At 61.0% G+C, this 17,921-nt stretch overlaps 1 protein-coding gene across 13 annotated transcripts in view; it reads left to right on the forward strand.

Moving 5' to 3' along the window:
* FGFR2 (fibroblast growth factor receptor 2) overlaps positions 1-12,692 on the forward strand; it is a 76,938-nt gene extending 64,246 nt beyond the window's left edge. For 12 of the 13 annotated variants that reach the window (XM_036307625.1, XM_036307619.1, XM_036307618.1 and 9 more), the window contains 8 exons: positions 2,055-2,176; positions 3,339-3,449; positions 4,070-4,260; positions 5,816-5,938; positions 6,479-6,549; positions 7,340-7,477; positions 8,283-8,388; positions 11,124-11,288. In XM_036307625.1, coding sequence (XP_036163518.1) covers positions 2,055-2,176; positions 3,339-3,449; positions 4,070-4,260; positions 5,816-5,938; positions 6,479-6,549; positions 7,340-7,477; positions 8,283-8,388; positions 11,124-11,288 — 1,027 coding nt within the window. Of the gene's footprint in view, positions 1-2,054; positions 2,177-3,338; positions 3,450-4,069; positions 4,261-5,815; positions 5,939-6,478; positions 6,550-7,339; positions 7,478-8,282; positions 8,389-11,123 lie in introns of all 13 variants that reach the window. The other variant, XM_036307617.1, reaches the window with a different exon arrangement.
* The last annotated feature ends 5,229 nt before the right edge of the window (positions 12,693-17,921 follow it).

Genomic DNA, 17,921 nt, shown 5'->3' on the forward strand with positions numbered 1-17,921 from the left:
GTCGGCCTGCAGACCGCAGGGTCCTGGGTTCGATTGCAGTCAGGGCACCTACCACGGTTGCAGGCTCCTCCCCGGCCCGGGCCCTGGTTGGGGAGATGCAGGACATCGATATTTCTCTCTGTCTTTCCCTCCCTCTTCCATTCTCGCTATATCAATGGAAACATACTCTCGGGGGAGGATTAAACAGAAAAGGAGACGTTATCCAGTGTTACTGCTTCTGGGGGTTAGTGCCCCTTCGGGCTGAAAAGCTTCCGATACGGCATCGTTTCCCGTGATTCCCAATGTTCTCCTGGTTGGATGATATAGGGATGCCCCAGGCGGGCTCCGTCCAAGGGTGGCCACCCGGGCTCTGCTGACAGCATTGCTGGGCGCGGGTCGCTCCTGCTCTGGTCCTGGGCTTTGTGGGGCGGGACCTGCGTCCTTGCCCTGCCCGCCAGAGGCCGGCCACCTTGCCGGCGGTGCCTGATGCCTGATGCCTGATGCTCTGGACATGGTTCCCATACGAGCAGGTCAGGGGCAGCCCTCAGGGACGGAGCCTGGCTCTTGGCTCCCATGAGCGCGTCGCCCTTCGATTCCCTTCGTGTGGGTGACCTGGGGGCCCTGGACCACAGACCTTAACCCTTCCAGACCGCTGTCCCGATGTTTCGGTAATTTCCACACGAAGGTGGAATATTGGCGCCAGATGAAAGGTAGACCTATTTTCTACAATGTCTCCAAGTTCCGTCTTATTCTAACCACCTGTTTGCATGTAACTAACGTTTTTCTGTATCATGTTGGTTTTTTCTCTTTAATGCTCAGGAGCCCAGGTATAGGGGACAGTTAGGGTCAGGGCCTCAGGTCTGGTAGGATTAAAGGGCTGGTGGGCAGCTGGGACCAGATGGTGAGAAGTCGCAGCTCGGGCCCAGCCGTGGCTTTGCCACCCGTGACGCCGCCGTCGCCAGGGCGGGCCTGTCGGTGCGAGCGGCCCGCTCCCGCCCGGGCCCGTGTGTGGAAAGTCTGAGCGCTAAACCTTTCAAAACAGGACGGAGCCCGGCGAGGGCGGAGCGCGGCCCGTGAATGAAGGCATTGAGAGCCGCTGTGAGACGGAGGCAGGGGCTGCACAAAGGGAGGATTGTTACGCCCGGGGTGGCCGGCGCTGGGACATAAATTAGCCCTTTTTCCAACGCAAATGTTTATTTTCTGCCAAGACGTTAAATTTAATTTCAGTTCAGCGTAGAAGCAGAGTGACCTCAGCGCAGCGTCCGTCGCCCTGGGCCCTGGCCTGGCTTCTGCACGCCAGGCTGTGCCGCCACAAACACGCTCTCTACCCTGAGGCCCGCGCTGCGTGTGCGTGAGAAGCCACGGTCACACATGTTTCAGACACGGCTTCGTCCTGTGGCTTCTCTGAGGCCCAGGGACAAGATGTGGGCGTTAGTAGGACGTGCCCAGCGCTTCCAAGCTGAGAATTTAGTTTGCTGTGCTCACTCTGGACTGTCTTCATGATAATTTTGAGTTGTCATACGGCTTTCCAGGCTGCTATGTAAAAAAAAAAAAAAAAAAAAATTCCTCCCTCCCCCCCAATTTTTAGATTTTTTTTCCTTTTATTGAAAAACTAGAGAGATTCCTTGAAATGCATTTAAGATTCAGAGCCTGTGTCTTGGCCCCAGAATGTGAGTGTAAACCCATTGGTATTTGAATAACAGCGACTTTAAAGACATTGCTTCACGGAGACGAAAAAGGAAGCAGCGGGCTTGCAGGCTTTCTCGGGGATATTCTGAACGACGGGCGTGTAGTAACGAGCCCCCCTTTGCCGGCTCTTAGGGCCGCCGGCCGCCCCGCCCGCGGCCAGGGTCCCTTCCGTCAGGAAAACAGACCGGAGCCCAAATGTGGAACTTACTAGCTGTCCCCGAGTGACAGTCTCCACGGCGTCACGAGGACACCCGGGCGCGTGGCCGTCGCGTTAGTTCCATACGATCAGCGCCCGCGCTCGGGCCAGAAGCCGGCTCTACTGGGTCCTGGCCTTTCCCGGCCGCCCCCGCCGCCCGGTGCCAGTGCTAATCCCCGTCCCCACGCAGGCTGACGCTGGGCAAGCCCCTGGGGGAAGGCTGCTTCGGGCAAGTGGTCATGGCCGAGGCCGTGGGAGTCGACAAGGACAAGCCCAAGGAGGCGGTCACCGTGGCCGTGAAGATGCTGAAAGGTGAGTGGGGGCCGGGGGCCGGGGGCGGGGGGACGCCTTATTGAGAAAGTTCCTTTGGTCGCACGTGAAGGGGGTCAGAGGGCACATAGCTGACCTCGGGGGTGAGGGGTTTGCAGTATGAATCAGCATCTCGGAGACGGTTTATCCTGAGCTGTGTGCGCTTTTTAAAAAAAGCCAGTTTGGCTCAGTTTGCCCGGCTGGTGGCTCAGTGGTTAGAGCGTCGGCCTGTAGACCCAAGGGTCCCGGGTTCGATTCCCAGTCAAGGGCGGGTACCTCTGTTGCAAGTTCCACGTGCGGGAGGCAGCCAGTTGATGTGTCTCTCGCATCGATGTTTCTCTCTCTCTCTGCCCCCCCCCCACTTTCTAGAAATCAACAGAAAAAGTATCCTCTGGTGAGGATTCAAAAAAATAATAAAAACGAAAAGCCAGTTTTGTCAAAGTGCAGCCGCACGTTTGCGAGCTCGGCTGGAAGCGAGTCGGCCTCGGCCCAAGCTGCCTAAATCCACGCCCGTCCTGACTTCTGACCCCACATTGGCCGTTGGACGCGGGCGGGCAGTTCGTTCCCGCCTGGGCCTTTGCCCCCGACCCACAAGGGCAGGGAAGGTGGGGGAGTCCCCTCTGGCTCTGACACTCAATTTCATGCTGTTTGAACCTTGAGCCCAGCGCTGGGCAGCTCCCCGCGCGGCCGAGGGTGCAGGGTGGGGAGCGTCCGGCCCGAGGGCTGGCCATCATTGGGTCTGGCCCTGCCAAGGTGGTCACAGGCGGGGCTCCAAATGCAATACATCTAGGGGCTTTTTCATAGCAACATAAATTTTCTAAGAAGTATTTTTTAAATTGATTTCAGAGAAGACAGGAGAGGGAGGGAGGAAGGGGGAGAGAGAGAGAGGCATCAATGATGAGAGAGAATCACTGATCGGCCGCCTCCTGCACGCCCCACAGCAGGGATCTAGCCCACAACCTGGGCCTGTGCCCTGATCGGCCTCGTGGTTCATAGGTCGATGCTCAACCACTGAGCCGGCTGGGCCATAGCACATTAGCTTCTATTCAGTGAGTTATGTCAACGGGACGATGTTGTAAATACCCGCGTGCCCGTGGCAGAGCCCAGACTCCCCCCCCCCCGCCATGGGAGGCGTGGGACGGGTTTAACGCCCTGACGTTCGCAGATGACGCCACGGAGAAGGACCTCTCCGACCTGGTGTCCGAGATGGAGATGATGAAGATGATCGGGAAGCACAAGAACATCATCAACCTGCTGGGCGCCTGCACGCAGGACGGTGCGTGGGGCGCTCGCACCCCGTTGGCGGCCATGGCAGCCTCGCTGGGGGGCAGGGATGGGGGACGTGCTCCCGGGCACCTCACGTGCATGTAGGAGGCTCTGTTTACAGTCCCCTGAGGGAGGTGTCCCTGGGCCAGGGGTCGGGGCCTGGGGGGAGGTGGGCGCTGGGGCTGGGGGTCGGGGCCTGGGGGGAGGTGGGCGCTGGGTGACTGCGGATGAGGGGCCTGCAGGGCCTGGGATGAGGGGCACCCCCCCACGGAGCTGGGGAACGGCTGACCCCTGGGGCTTCTGTGACGTGCGCGCCGGGAGAAGGTTCTCAGAGTCAGGCCCTCGGCTTTGGCTGACGTGTCCTGTGAAGGTGGGGGTTGAGGACGCCAGGTTTTTTGTTTAAAAAATACTTTCTGTTTCTGGCCCAAGGCTATTTTCCCATAGCTTTTTAGAGAGAGTGGAAGGGGGAGGAGAGCCGGAGAGAAACATCGATGTGAGAGAGACACATGGATTGGTTGCCTCCTGCATGCGCCCCGACCTGTGACCTCGGTTGCAGGGATCGAGTACGTGCCCTTGACCGGCATCGAACCCGGAACCCTTCCGTCTGAGGGAGCTTGTCTGTCCCCCCAGGGCCCCTCTATGTCATCGTGGAGTATGCCGCCAAGGGCAACCTCCGGGAGTACCTGCGGGCGCGGCGGCCGCCCGGGATGGAGTACTCCTACGACATCAACCACGTGCCCGAGGAGCAGATGACCTTCAAGGACCTGGTGTCCTGCACCTACCAGCTGGCCCGGGGCATGGAGTACCTGGCCTCCCAGAAGGTGAGTGCGGCCGCGTGCTCCTGGGCGAGAGGGGGCGGGTTCCGCTGGGCGGGAAGCAGGCGTCGGGCCCGCCTTTGCTGCCGGGCCCTGGCCTGTCTCGTGCGACCAAGGAGTCCGTCACGTTGGGGTCAACAGCCCGCGCAGCCCCTAACATGACCTTTGGGGACACGTGAGATGAGCAGAGCCGCCTGCCCTGAGCCCGGGGGCATGGCCGTCCCAGAGGCGGTGGCCAGGGCCGGGAGCGGACACACTGCCTTTAGCTCTGATGGTGGGTGGGCCTTGCTTGTTTCAGGGTCGGTGGGGGTTTGGACGTGGCTTTCGGTGTCATGTTTACGGTGTAGAGGCTGGAAATGGAGATCATGGGGAGGGGCTGAGTCAGAGTCCTGGGTTTCCTCGGGGGTTTATTGTCGGACTGACTAGCAAGGGGCCCCCATGGGGGGAGCAGGCAGTTAACCCCCCCCCCCCGTCCCCCCGGGAGCCCTGCATTCCAGGAATGCCGCCTGCAGTGGAACTCAAAGCATCCGAGTTATTCCGGGAGCAGCTAGCCAGGTGCCCAGGTGGCCTGGGGCCATTGAGCCCGCACCTGGGGTGGGGGTGAGGGGGGGCTGCATGGTGACCTCCTGGGGCTCAGGTGAGTCTGACCTACCTGCCTGGAGCCTGGTGTCACCTCGGGACTCGCCTGGCCCCCAAGGAAGAGAGGCTTTTGGTGGGCGTGGCCCTGCCGGCACCGGGGCAGGCTGGGTCATGGCCCTGCCAGTCCCACCAAGCGAGGCAGCCCTGGTCGGGTCACCACCCGGGGGCCGGGGGGGCGGGGGGCTGGATTGGCTCTCGCAGAGAAGAGGGTGGAGGTCAGAGGCTGGAGGTCGTGTCCTGGTGTTTCTGCTCTGATCCCTGATGTGTGGCCGGAGCCCAGCGCGTGGGGCGCGGGTCCCACTGACCACACGCCGGCCAGACGCTCCGAGCTGGTGTTGGCGGGAGCTCTCCGCCTGGGGAGCTGGGCCCAGGCCTTGGGGTTCACTGTGAAGAGGCCTCCTAACCCTGGGCCGGCACAGGCTCTCGGGGCTCCCTGCCCTCCCTGGTCTGAGCTCAGCCCCATCCAGGGTCCATGGAAGCAAGAGAATGGGGTCGGGGCGGGGGGACAGAAGGGAATTGCTGACTCATTCCTCCCAGAGCTTCGCTGGCTGCCTTCTAATCGGCCGCTTGGTCTCGGCCGTGGGAGGGCGGGCGGGACGGGCCGGATGTTGGAGGAGTGACCAGGGGGCGGAGGCCCGTGATGCGGGCGCTCGGCCAGCGCCTCTGGGTCTGGCGGTGGCGGCCGCAGAGCCGGTGCGCGGAGGAGAGATGGGTGGTCAGCGCGGAGCCCGGGTGAGGGGCGCGGTGCCGTCAGCCGCAGGAGAGAACGCGGGCGCGGCCGGCCGGCGCTCTCGAAAGGGTCTCATACGCTCACTTTTAACTGGAAAGGAAGCGAGTGTTCGGCTTCAGATGTTACAAGAAGTGAGTCTGTTTCTTTTTTAGGCCTGAAGCCTCCTAAATGGGTGTTTTCCTCTCGTTTCAGTGTATCCACCGAGACCTAGCGGCCAGAAACGTCCTGGTGACGGAGAACAACGTGATGAAAATAGCCGACTTCGGGCTGGCCAGAGACATCAACAACATCGACTATTACAAGAAGACCACGAACGTGAGTGCAGGTGGCCGCTGGGGGAGGGGGCGTGGCCCGGAACGTTCCAGAAGGAACGATGGGTGCTCCGCGCTGGAGACCCGGACGGGGCGCCTTCCTCCAGCCCCTGGGCCTCGTCTTTGTCTGGCTCCTCACACGCTTCCCCGCGGCGACGTGTCAACGGGTCGTGGGGTGAGCCTCCTGGGCACGGAGAGTCGGCGGCCTCTCGCCCTCCTGGGCTCTGGGTCCAGACTTCCGAGCCACCGGCAGGGCCCGGAGCTTCTGGTCACCTTTCCCTCCAGACGATGGTCAGGGAGGCCCACAGCCCCGAGGGTCCACGCAGATGACATTTCAGTGTTTCCGAATCCGCACCCTGTCATTGCGTGTAGTCCCTGTTGCGTGTAGTCCCCGTTGCGTGTAGTCCCTGTTGCGTGTAGTCCTCGTTGCATGTAGTCCCCGTTGCGTGTAGTCCCCGTAGTGTGTAGTCCCCGTAGCGTGTAGTCCTTGTTGCGTGTAAACGGGTTCCAGCGTGTGGGTGTTTCCTTCCTCCCGCACGCGCAGGGGCGGCTTCCCGTCAAGTGGATGGCTCCGGAGGCCCTCTTCGATCGCGTGTACACCCATCAGAGTGACGTGTAAGTGATCCCTTCCCCGCTTCCCCCGCGTCAGTTGCAAACCCGGTGTACGTGCCGTGCCTTCCTCGGCGCCTGCTGCGTGTCACATGTTGAGGGAAGCTGCTGGAGGCGGCTGCACACAGGACGGCCTTAGGAGGCCGGTAACTGTGGCTGTTGCTCATCGGCCTGGCTTCCGAGTGCCCCCGCCCCCGACTTCACTCACGATGTGCAGCTCGGAGCCGCGGTCTCATGGCCCAGCTGCCGGCGTGGTCTCGGCTCCCTCGCCGAAGGTGTGAATGGGCCCGGGAGACGTCCGGGTCCTGCTGCCTGAACCGCCTCCCCCGCAGCGGCCCCCTTGGTGGCTGAGGCGGGAGCCTCCGTGCCCTGTGGGCTCCGCGGCCACCCGGCCTCTGAGCCTCGGGGGGCAGCTCGCTGGCCGCGTGTTGCCCGCTGCCCATCCGGGCAGGTCGCAGCCCTGGGTCGGTCACGTGGCCGGCAGAGCGGGTGGGCGGTCCCAGGAGTGGAGATCTTCGTGTTGCAAACACCGCACTGAAGACGAATAAGGTTGGGAGCGCCCGAAGGAAAACACCCAGCCATCCCAAACCTCCCCCAAGGAGAGAAGGTGACGCTTGGCCATCACCGTCCGCCATCGGCGGGGTTCCCTGGGAACCCCACGTCCTGTTCCTTGAGATGCTGGGGGGCAGGAGGGCACGTGGGGGCTGCAGGAGGCACCGGCCGCTGGGCGTTTATCCGGACGGGCATGCGGGCGGCCTGGGCCGGCGGTGAGTCACCTCGCTCTCTCCTTGCGCAGCTGGTCCTTCGGGGTGCTGATGTGGGAGATCTTCACCCTCGGGGGCTCGCCCTACCCGGGGATCCCCGTGGAGGAGCTGTTCAAGCTGCTAAAGGAGGGGCACAGGATGGACAAGCCGGCCAACTGCACCAACGAGCTGTAAGGGGGCGTCTGCCCGGGCTCCCCACCCCGTCCCGGCCCCCCTCCATCCCGGGCTCCCCGCCCCATCCCGGCCCCCCTCCAGCCCCAGGCTCCCCCCCAGAGGGAGACAGATTCCACCCGGCTGCAGGCCTGTCTGGGAAAGAGCAGCGTCTGGGGTGCAGGCAGCCAGCTTTCAATCAGGGGGCGTCGGGCTGCCCGGCCAGGGCTCCGCTTCCTGAGTGACATGGGCCGTGTGCTGGGCTTTGCCGCTGACCCTCCTCAGAGTGGCGGGAAGATAGACCTGCCCCCTCATGCACACGCACCCGCACACGCACACACACACACACACGCACACACTAGGAAGCCACGGGGCTGCCCGGCTGAGCACAGGGTCAGGGGACCAGCCCGGCCTCCCCTCAGTGCTTGTCCCCGGCCCCGGCGCAGCGCGTGAAGGCCCCTGCACAGCATGTGGAGGCCGGTGCTTCCGCAGCCCCTCTGGGACCGTGCAAACTGCTGCTGTTGTTTGACATCGGCCGCATTTCCTCAGTCAGTGAACTAGTTCGTCTCCAGTTGCCTGCGGCTCGACCCGCACTGGAGTGCAGAGAATTGAACGTTGGCCAGAGCCTTCCTTAGCGTTTCGATGTGGCTGTAAAACCAGGAGAGACCTGTCCACGCGGCGGGGGCAGGATGGTGTGACGTTTGTGACGTGTCTGGCCCGCCCTCCCCTGGGATTAGCTGAGAGCGGGTGGACCGGCCCTGAGGGCTGTGGGCTGTGGGCTGTGGGCGCCGTTTCGGGGGCTCACGCGGCGGCGCCTCTCCGCAGGTACATGATGATGAGGGACTGCTGGCACGCCGTGCCCTCGCAGCGGCCGACCTTCAAGCAGCTGGTGGAGGACCTGGACCGGGTGCTCACGCTCACCACCAACGAGGTAAGGCGCCCTCGTGCCCGGCTCCTGGCCTGGCGCTCCGCGCTGTAAGCACACCTGCCCTGTCCGAGTGCGCGGCCGTCCATCATCAGGCCAGGGGTCAGGCAGGGGTCAGGCAGGGGTCAGCAGGTTCACCTGTGCTCGCCCAGGTCCTGGTTTTTCTCAGCTGCGTGGTGAGCGTCTGACTCACACAAGCAGAGCCTGCGGGCCCTGCGCGAGCCGCCCGTCACCATGGTGCTCCGGCGCTGGGCCTGGGCGTGTGTGCGTGTGTATGTATGAATGTGTGTGCGCGTGTGCGTATGCATGTGTGTGTGCATGCATGCATGTGGATTCTGGTAACCAGGGTGCGAGCTGCTGATGCTCAGGTCCCGATGGGCGTGATGCATGGAGGCCCCGCCCCTCCCGCTTCAGACAACACAGGAGCCGTCAGTCCCTCCCAGACCCCGCCTGGCGGGGCGTGTGGCTCGCGGCCTCATCCGTGTGCACAGTGTGGACACACCGTGTCATAACGAGTGACCACTAGGATGTTTAAGGGAAAACTGGCACCTTTTGCTAAAATACTTATTTTCTAGAAAATATGTAGAATCAGTGCCCATGGTCCCTCATTGTCTGAATTGAGAAAGAAAATAATAGATTTAAATGTTTGAATAATACAGGTCATGGCTTCAGAGTGATTAAGAAACAAGCCAGCACCTTGTCGGGGCGTCTGACTGGCCGGGAGGGGAGAGGCTGCGCTTCAGGGAGTGCGGGTGCCCTGCAGGGGCCGAGGGGCGGCCTCGCCGGGAACGGCTCTTCTCCCGCCAAGTGGTGTTTCCAGTGTCAGTGCCTCAGCCCCGGACGTGGGATCGGGACGTGCGGCTCCCCCCTCAGAGCCGAGAGTGGACGGCTGGGAAGTCACGGAGCCTCCAGCTCAGCGAGCTGATGGCCAGGCTCAGGGCTGCCAGTCATGTTTGCATTTCACGTGGGCCGTGCGGGCCGAGGCCACAGCAGCGCCTGGTGAAGCCGCGGTTACAGAACCCGAGTCTCTTCCCGTCTGAAAATCACTGCCAGATGCTCCGGGAAAACGGTTCCATTTAGGACGAAGTTTCACTTTTATCGTCGTCAGCAAAGCGCGGGCTTGATGTGGCGGCTTCTTCCCCGCGGGTGGTTACCCGGAGGCTGTGGGGGCGGCCGCAGCCCCGTCGGACGGGACTCGCTCTCGCCAGCCCTGGAGGCGGAATGGGGGGGAAGGAGAGGGTGTTGTCTTTTCAATGTTCAGCCGCCAGCATTCTGTGGGCTCCCTTCTGACAACCCGACAGGCTGCTGTGCTGTGTCTGCACTTCTCGCCGCCTCCCAGCATAGGACGGGGGGAGGGGAGCTGGCTCCGGGTGTGGGAGCGACGCCCGATGCGCTGCCCCAGGAGGCAGTGGGGCCCGGGGCTCCCGTTCAGGGGTCTCTCCCTAGTTTCAGGGCGGGGAGGGGGCAGTAGGAGTCCACGTGGGGCCACGTGGTCTCTGTCGCCACAGCTCCGCTCTGCCTGGGACCCAGAAGCAGCCACAGACGCTGCGTCAACCGATATGCGTGTCCGTGTTCTGGGGAAGCTGGATGGACCCTCACATGTCATTTTATATCATTTTAAAGCCGTGAGACATTTTTTAAAAACATTTTTTTGGTTAATCCTCACCTGAGGATATTTTTTCATTGATTTTTAGAGAGAGTGGAAGGGATGGGGAGAGACAGAGAGAGAGAAACATCGATGTGAGAGAGACTCATCGGTTGGTTGCCTCCTGCACACACAGGGCCCGGGCCAGGGAGGAGCCTGCAACCAAGGTGCGTGCCCTTGACCAGAATCGAACCCGGGACCCTTCAGCCCGTAGCTCACGCTCTGTCCACTGAGCCAAACGGGCCAGGACGCCATGAGCTATTCTTCGTCTTTTTGTTGATTTTACTTTTTCTCTAGCCGTTTAAAAAATGGTAAAACTGCTCTCAGGTCCCCGGCCATCGCGGCTGCGGTGGGTCCCGCCCGCCCTTGGCCACAGGGGGCGACCAGCCTTTTGAGTTGTAAACCTTCAGGACCTGTTTTCCTAAGCTGTCCTTGACGGTCCATTGTGGATGTAATGTCCACGCGTCCGTCCGAGGTCTGGGGGACCCTGTGTGCGTTTCGAAGGCAGAGAGTGTCTGAGCGCATGAGTGACGTCTGTGAGATCGCCCCCGAGTGAAGACACGCTCCCCCTACATTATCCTAGAAACTACAGGCATAAAACGAAATTCGTTAAGTGAATGTGCATGGCCTGGACTACTTAGAGGGGACCCACATCTATACCCTGTCATTGTGCTGGGCTCAAATTTTTTATTTCAGAGAAGGAGAGAGAGAGAGAGAGAGAGAGAGAGAGAGAGAGAGAGAGAGAGAGAGAGAAACATCAATGATGAGCGAGAATCATGGATCCGCTGCCTCCTGCACGCGTCCTCACTGGTTACCCAACCCGAGAGGAGATAAATGTCTCTCTTGTCCCGGCTGGTGTGGCTCAGTGGATAGAGCGCCGGCCGGCAGACTGGAAGATCCCGGGCTCGATTCCCGGTCAGGGCACAGGCCTGGGTTGCGGACTCGATCCCCAGTGGGGGGTGTGCAGGAGGCAGCTGATCCATGATTCTCTCTCATCATGGATGTGTCTCTCTCTCCCTCTCCCTTCCTCTCTGACATCAGTACAAATATCTTTAAAAACAACAACAGAAATAACAGGTCTCTGTCCTCCCCTCAGGAGTACCTGGACCTCAGCCAGCCCCTCGAGCAGTACTCGCCCAGCTACCCCGACACCAGGAGCTCCTGCTCGTCGGGGGACGACTCCGTCTTCTCCCCGGACCCCATGCCCTACGACCCCTGCCTCCCGCAGTACCCGCCTGTCAGCGGCAGCGTGGACACCTGAGCGGGCATGTGTCCGCCCCTCCCGGCGGGCGGGCAGCGCGGGAGCCTGGCCGCACAGAGCAGGGCCTCCTCCGGAGCTGTGTCTCCGACTGTACATATGGACCGGAGGGCGCGTCGTTGGGAGAGCCGGTGGCAGGCGTGTAAAGGTGACACCGTCGGAAACCTGTCGTCTTCGCCAGGGGAAGAGGGACGTTTCCGGGGCCACGGACGGCCGCGGTGGGACCGCACGCCCGCCGCCCGCCGCCCGCCGGGCCGGCTGTGGGCCAGCCGGACTCAGGAGACAGACGCGCGTCTGGCCTCGTTGTGGATGTTGTAAGAAGGGGAGCAGGGGAGGCGGCGCACGCACAGGGCACAGGGGGCACAGAGGTGCTGGGTGTATGTACATAGACGCAAATTATGTATAAATATATATTATATATTTACAAGGAATTATTTTTTGTATTGATTTTAAATGGATGTCGCAGTGCACCTGGAAAATCGGTCTTTTTTTTTTTTTTTTTTTTTTTTTTTAAATAGCTATTTGCTAAATGCTGTTCTTACCCAGAGTTTCCTAATTTTCACCGAGCAGCGGTGGGAGGTACTTTTGCTTTCAGGGAAAATGGTATAAAACATTAATTTATTAATGGATTGGTAATATACAAAACAATTAATCATTTATAGTTTTTTTTGTTTTTAATTTAAGTGGCATTTCTATGCGGGCGAGTTGACTGGCTGCTCCGACGTAGCTGGTGGCCGGGTCCCTTGAAAAGAGAACTGATGGCAGATCTGACTGGTGGGGGAGGCGAGGTTTGGGGTGCGAGCTCTGCTGTCCGGGCTGTCGAACCGCCTGCTGGAGCCGGGGCTCGGGCGAGGGTGTTGATGGGCGGCTTGGTCATGGGCCCCCGTGGCCGCTCCCTGCACCTGCCAGGCCGGTGGGACCAGCTCCTTAAACAGCTGCCCTCGCCTCCCGGCCTCGCCTCCCGGCAGCCCTGCCCGCGGCGCAGTCGTCGGATCGGCCTGTATTCTCGTCGGGGATTTGGGTAGCGGCTCCAGGTTCGTGGGCGGCAGAGCAGCTCTCAGGGTCTCCATGACTCACCGTGGGGAACGGAGACGCCGGTTCTTCCGCTGAGAGTTTGGGGTCCCCTCCATCTTGTTAAGGGGTGGTTCCCGGCGGCTCCTGGCGGGCCTCGCTGGCGGGACCGGCTGGTTCCGGCGGCAGAGGAAGCGTACTTCCCGCCAGCCGAGGGTCCCGTGCGAAAGGACTGTGTTTTGCTTCCGAAACGCCCCTCACGCTGCGGTCGCCGCACATGCAGAATACACTGACTGTACATGTATGTGCCAGGGCCTTGGGGAAAGTATTTAATAAAACCTGTTAATTTTTATACTGACAATAAAAATGTCTCTACAGATATTAACGTTAACAAGACAAAATAAATGTCACGCAGCTTATTTTTTTACACTCGTGTCTCGCCCGGTGGTTTCCTGGGCTCGGAGGGGGGGCCGGTGCTGTTCGCTGGGGCAGGAGGCGGCATGGGGGGTCGGGTTTGTTACAAACAGGGACCTGCGGGGGGCAGGGTGGCCGGGGCCGGTGCCCAGGACACGGGGGCCCCAGGGAGGTGGGTTCCTCACAGGCTGCAGGACACCATCTCCTTCCTGGGCTCCTGGCTCCCTGAGGACCAGGTGGGGGTGGTGAGGAGCAGGGCTTTTCAAGCGGCAGGGGGGAGGGCGGGGGGCGGGGTGGGTGTGCGGAGCGGAGCATCCCTCCTGCGGGAAGGTCGGGGCCCACAGGAAGTGGACACCTGGGGGTGCAGGGAGACCCTCGGCAGCCGGTCGGGGCTACACGGGGCCCGGCCTCCAGTGCTGGGAACAAGAGGTCGGTCTGCTCGCGGCTCCGTGTGCGGGGCCTGGCAGGTGGTGCGAGGGCTCTGCGCTCACAGGCGGGAGCTTGAGGTTCCCCGGGCCCCCTGCCTGGGAAACGGTCGAGTCAGCCAGGCGGCGGCTGTGCGCGGCGCCCGGAGAAACGACCATCGAGATCGCGGCCGAATCCGACTGTTGACCTCCTGCCGCTGGGGCCGTGGCACCTCGTGGATCTGTCTGGACCTTCCTCTCGACCCTGAAGCCGGTTCCACCACCTCGGGCGGACCCGGGGGCCGCTTCCGCTGCAGGCGTTCTCTCTGTTTCCTTTTACGAATGTGCGTCTGTGGTGATGTTCTCAGTGTTCCCACGAGGCTGTGCAACCATCCCCGCCACCTGATTCGGGGGCCTTTCACCCCAAAAGAGCCCTGTACCAGTTAGCAAGCACCCCCCCCCCCCGCCCTGGCCACCACCCGGCCGCCCGGCCTGGGGCGCTGCCTGCGCTGCCGTTTCACGCAGACGGAGTCGCGTGCGCGGGTTGGGTCTGGCTTCTGTCACTTGGCCTCGTGTCTGAGATCTGCCCTCGTGGCCGCTTCTCCCAGGACCTCCTTCCTCCTGTTGCCGATTCGCGTTCCGTTGTGTGGATTGTACGTTTGTTGCTGCTGGGCTCAGGGGGGTGACAGTGCGAGGTGTCGTTGGGGCCGTTAGGGATAGAGTTGTTGTGAACATTCATGTACAAGTTTTTTAAAAAAATGTATTTTTATTGATTTTGGGGAGAGGGAGAGAGAAACATGGATCGGCTGCCTCCTGCACGCCCCCCATGGGGATCAAGCCTGCAATCCGGGCCTGTGCCCCAACGGAATTGAACTCTGACCTCCTGGTCATAGGTCGACGCTCACCCACGGAGCCACGCCGGCCGGGCCAGGCACAGGTTTGTGTGTGGACACAGCTTGCCTCCTCCCGGGGGTCTGTCCCCCGCCCCGCGGGCCTGCTTGGCTGGCGGGTTCCTGTTTCACCTCGTGAGGGTCTGCTTTCCTCGGCGGTGGCACCCTTGACACGCACCAGCGATGCCGGGGTCCCGATGTCCCCGTCCGTGTCGCCGTGTGTCCGCGTTTATCGCAGCCTCGTCCTCTGGGGTGAAACGTCTGCCTAAGACTTGGTAGCTGAGGTGCCATTCGGATCCTGGATCAAAGCTGCATCCTCCCACCGACTGGGATTTCCCAGAACAAGATGCCACGCGGTTATAGGCCTGGCGCTGGCTCTTAGCGTGTGGCCTCGCCAGCCCAGGGGCTCAGCGGAGCCGCATGGAGCCGACGTGTGGGGGGCTCGGTCCCGCGTCTCAGTCCTCGTGGCTGAGAAAAGGGAGCGGAGCCCGGGCACGTGAAGGCGAGCGATTCCTGGCTGGCAGCGTGAGCACGACCCGACCCCACACCCCAGCTTCCTTCCGAGAAAGCCTGGGGAGCATGAGTGTGAGCGCGAGTGTGAGCCCGAGCGTGTGTGTGAGTGTGAGCGCGAGTGTGAGCGTGCGCGAGTGTGAGCCCGAGCGTGTGTGTGAGTGTGAGCGTGAGCGTGTGAGCACATGCATGTGTGTGAGTGTGTGCGCGTGTGAGTGCATGTGAGCGTGTGAGTATGTGCATGTGTGAGCGTGTGTGTGAGCGTGTGTGCGTGTGAGTGTGCATGTGAGTGTGTGTGAGTGTGTGTGAGCGTGTGAGCATGCATGCGAGTGTGTGTGAGTGTGTGCGTGTGAGCACATGCATGTGAGTGTGTGAGCGTGTGTGTGCGTGCGTGTGAGTGTGTGTGAGCGTGAGAGCGTGCATGTGAGTGTGTGTGAGTATGTGCATGTGTGAGCGTGTGTGAGTGTGTGTGAGTGTGAGCGTGAGTGTGTGTGAGCGTGTGAGCATGCATGCGAGTGTGTGCGTGTGTGCGTGTGAGCACATGCATGTGTGTGAGTGTGTGAGCGTGTGAGCGTGCATGTGAGTGTGTGAGTATGTGCATGTGTGAGCGCGTGTGTGAGCGTGTGTGCGTGTGAGTGTGCATGTGAGTGTGTGAGTGTGTGTGAGTGTGAGCGTGAGTGTGTGTGAGCGTGTGAGCATGCATGCGAGTGTGTGTGAGTGTGTGCGTGTGAGCACATGCATGTGAGTGTGTGAGCGTGTGTGTGCGTGCGTGTGAGTGTGTGTGAGCGTGAGAGCGTGCATGTGAGTGTGTGTGAGTATGTGCATGTGTGAGCGTGTGTGAGTGTGTGTGAGTGTGAGCGTGAGTGTGTGTGAGCGTGTGAGCATGCATGCGAGTGTGTGTGAGTGTGTGCGTGCGTGTGAGTGTGTGTGAGTGTGTGTGAGCGTGTGAGCGTGCATGTGAGTGTGTGAGTATGTGCATGTGTGAGCGTGTGTGTGAGCGTGTGTGCGTGTGAGTGTGCATGTGAGTGTGTGTGAGTGTGTGTGAGTGTGAGCGTGAGTGTGTGTGAGCGTGTGAGCATGCATGCGAGTGTGTGTGAGTGTGTGCGTGTGAGCACATGCATGTGTGTGAGTGTGTGAGCGTGTGTGTGCGTGCGTGTGAGTGTGTGTGAGCGTGAGAGCGTGCATGTGAGTGTGTGTGAGTATGTGCATGTGTGAGCGTGTGTGAGTGTGTGTGAGTGTGAGCGTGAGTGTGTGTGAGCGTGTGAGCATGCATGCGAGTGTGTGTGAGTGTGTGCGTGCGTGTGAGTGTGTGTGAGTGTGTGTGAGCGTGTGAGCGTGCATGTGAGTGTGTGAGTATGTGCATGTGTGAGCGTGTGTGTGAGCGTGTGTGCGTGTGAGTGTGCATGTGAGTGTGTGTGAGTGTGTGTGAGTGTGAGCGTGAGTGTGTGTGAGCGTGTGAGCATGCATGCGAGTGTGTGTGAGTGTGTGCGTGTGAGCACATGCATGTGTGTGAGTGTGTGAGCGTGTGTGTGCGTGCGTGTGAGTGTGTGTGAGCGTGAGAGCGTGCATGTGAGTGTGTGTGAGTATGTGCATGTGTGAGCGTGTGTGAGTGTGTGTGAGTGTGAGCGTGAGTGTGTGTGAGCGTGTGAGCATGCATGCGAGTGTGTGTGAGTGTGTGCGTGCGTGTGAGTGTGTGTGAGTGTGTGTGAGCGTGTGAGCGTGCATGTGAGTGTGTGAGTATGTGCATGTGTGAGCGTGTGTGTGAGCGTGTGTGCGTGTGAGTGTGCATGTGAGTGTGTGTGAGTGTGTGTGAGTGTGAGCGTGAGTGTGTGTGAGTGTGTGCGTGTGAGCACATGCATGTGTGTGAGTGTGTGAGCGTGCGCGCGCGTGCGTGCGAGTGTGTGTGAGTGTGTGTGCGTGTGAGCACATGCATGTGTGTGAGTGTGTGAGCGTGTGTGTGCGTGCGTGTGAGCGTGCATGTGTGTGTGTGTGAGTGTGTGAGCGTGAGAGCGTGCATGTGTGTGTGTGTGAGCGTGCATGTGTGTGTGTGTGAGTGTGTGAGCGTGAGCGGGCTGCGGGGCTGAACGCCGTTATTTGTGCTCACACTTGGAGCCTCCTCGTCCGCGTGGGATGTATTTGCCTTGTGATGTTTTCAGAGCTGAACGCAATGTTTCTCTTCTCTCGCGTCTCGTCCCCAGGAAGCCTGGAAGCGACGCGGCTGGCAGGGAGGCAGAGCTGCCGGCCCGAGTGACACCTAGAAGGGCCCTTCTGCGTCCTCTTTTCCTTGGGGTTGCGGGGGTGGGGGGGTGGGGGGGTCCTTGAAGTTGCCCCCCAGTCCTGGGGGGGTCACACAGTGCTGCCGGGGACAGCGGACACGGGACAGTCAGCGTCGACCAGTCAGGAGCCCAGCGGGCTCTGGGGACCCGGATAGAGGTCAGTGTCCTCCGCTCTGGAAGGGGCCAGACCCCGTGAGACCCACTGGGGTCACGTCCGCCCCCACCTCACACCAAAGGCATTTCTATATTTTAAGTCCGTGAAAATGAGCCTCAAAGTGTTTTAAAACCGTAAAGTTATGTTTACGGCATTCGACCTGTTACGTCCCCTTTTTAAACAAGGTTTGCCCTGTAAACACTGCCAGGCCGTGCCTGTGAAAGCTTTACGGGACGATTCAACACTTTCATTTATTTATTTAATATATTTCTAATTATTTCAGAGAGAGGAAGTGGGGGAGAGAGAGAATCGTCAATGAGAAAGGATCATGCATCAGCTGCCTCCTGCAGGCCCCACACCGGGGATCGAGCCGGAAACCCGGGCCTGTGCCCTGACCGGGAATCGAACTGTGACCTCCTGGCTCATAGGTCGATGCTCCACCCCTGAGCCACGCCGGCCGGGCAGCTTGTACATGTTTAAAGGTTGAAAGAAAAGACGAAAGGTCCACTTGGTGGCCCGTGAAGGTCTCAGGGGCCGTGAGGGAAGGTGTCCGGGCGCTCGGCCGGCGTCCGCTGTGCACTGTGCACCAGGGATTGTGTTACGTGATTGCGACAGGGACCGCCCGGCCCACGACGGCTGGGAATGTCACACTCGATTGCCCTTTGCCAGCAGCCGGCGACCCCGGCTGAGGGAGCGGGTCAGGCCCCGGCAGGTGGCGTGGGGTGGGGACAGGCGCAGACCCAAGCCCTGAAGGTGGGGACGCTGTCAGGAGTGGGTGCCTGCAGGGGAGGCGGCGGGCGTGACGGGCACAGAAGGTGGTGCCGCTGGCCCGTGGGGTGTTGATCCTATGAGGATGCTCTCAGTGACGTGTCTGAACGGGCCCTCCTGGCGCCGCGTCTCCCCCGACGGGACGCCGTGTAGCGACACGTCCGGCGCTGCCAGACCAGGTTGCCGCAGAGACCCGCCCGCTGAGGCTG

The sequence above is a fragment of the Myotis myotis genome, unplaced genomic scaffold (assembly GCF_014108235.1).
Source record: "Myotis myotis isolate mMyoMyo1 unplaced genomic scaffold, mMyoMyo1.p scaffold_m19_p_49, whole genome shotgun sequence".
Taxonomy (NCBI): Eukaryota; Metazoa; Chordata; class Mammalia; order Chiroptera; family Vespertilionidae; genus Myotis; species Myotis myotis.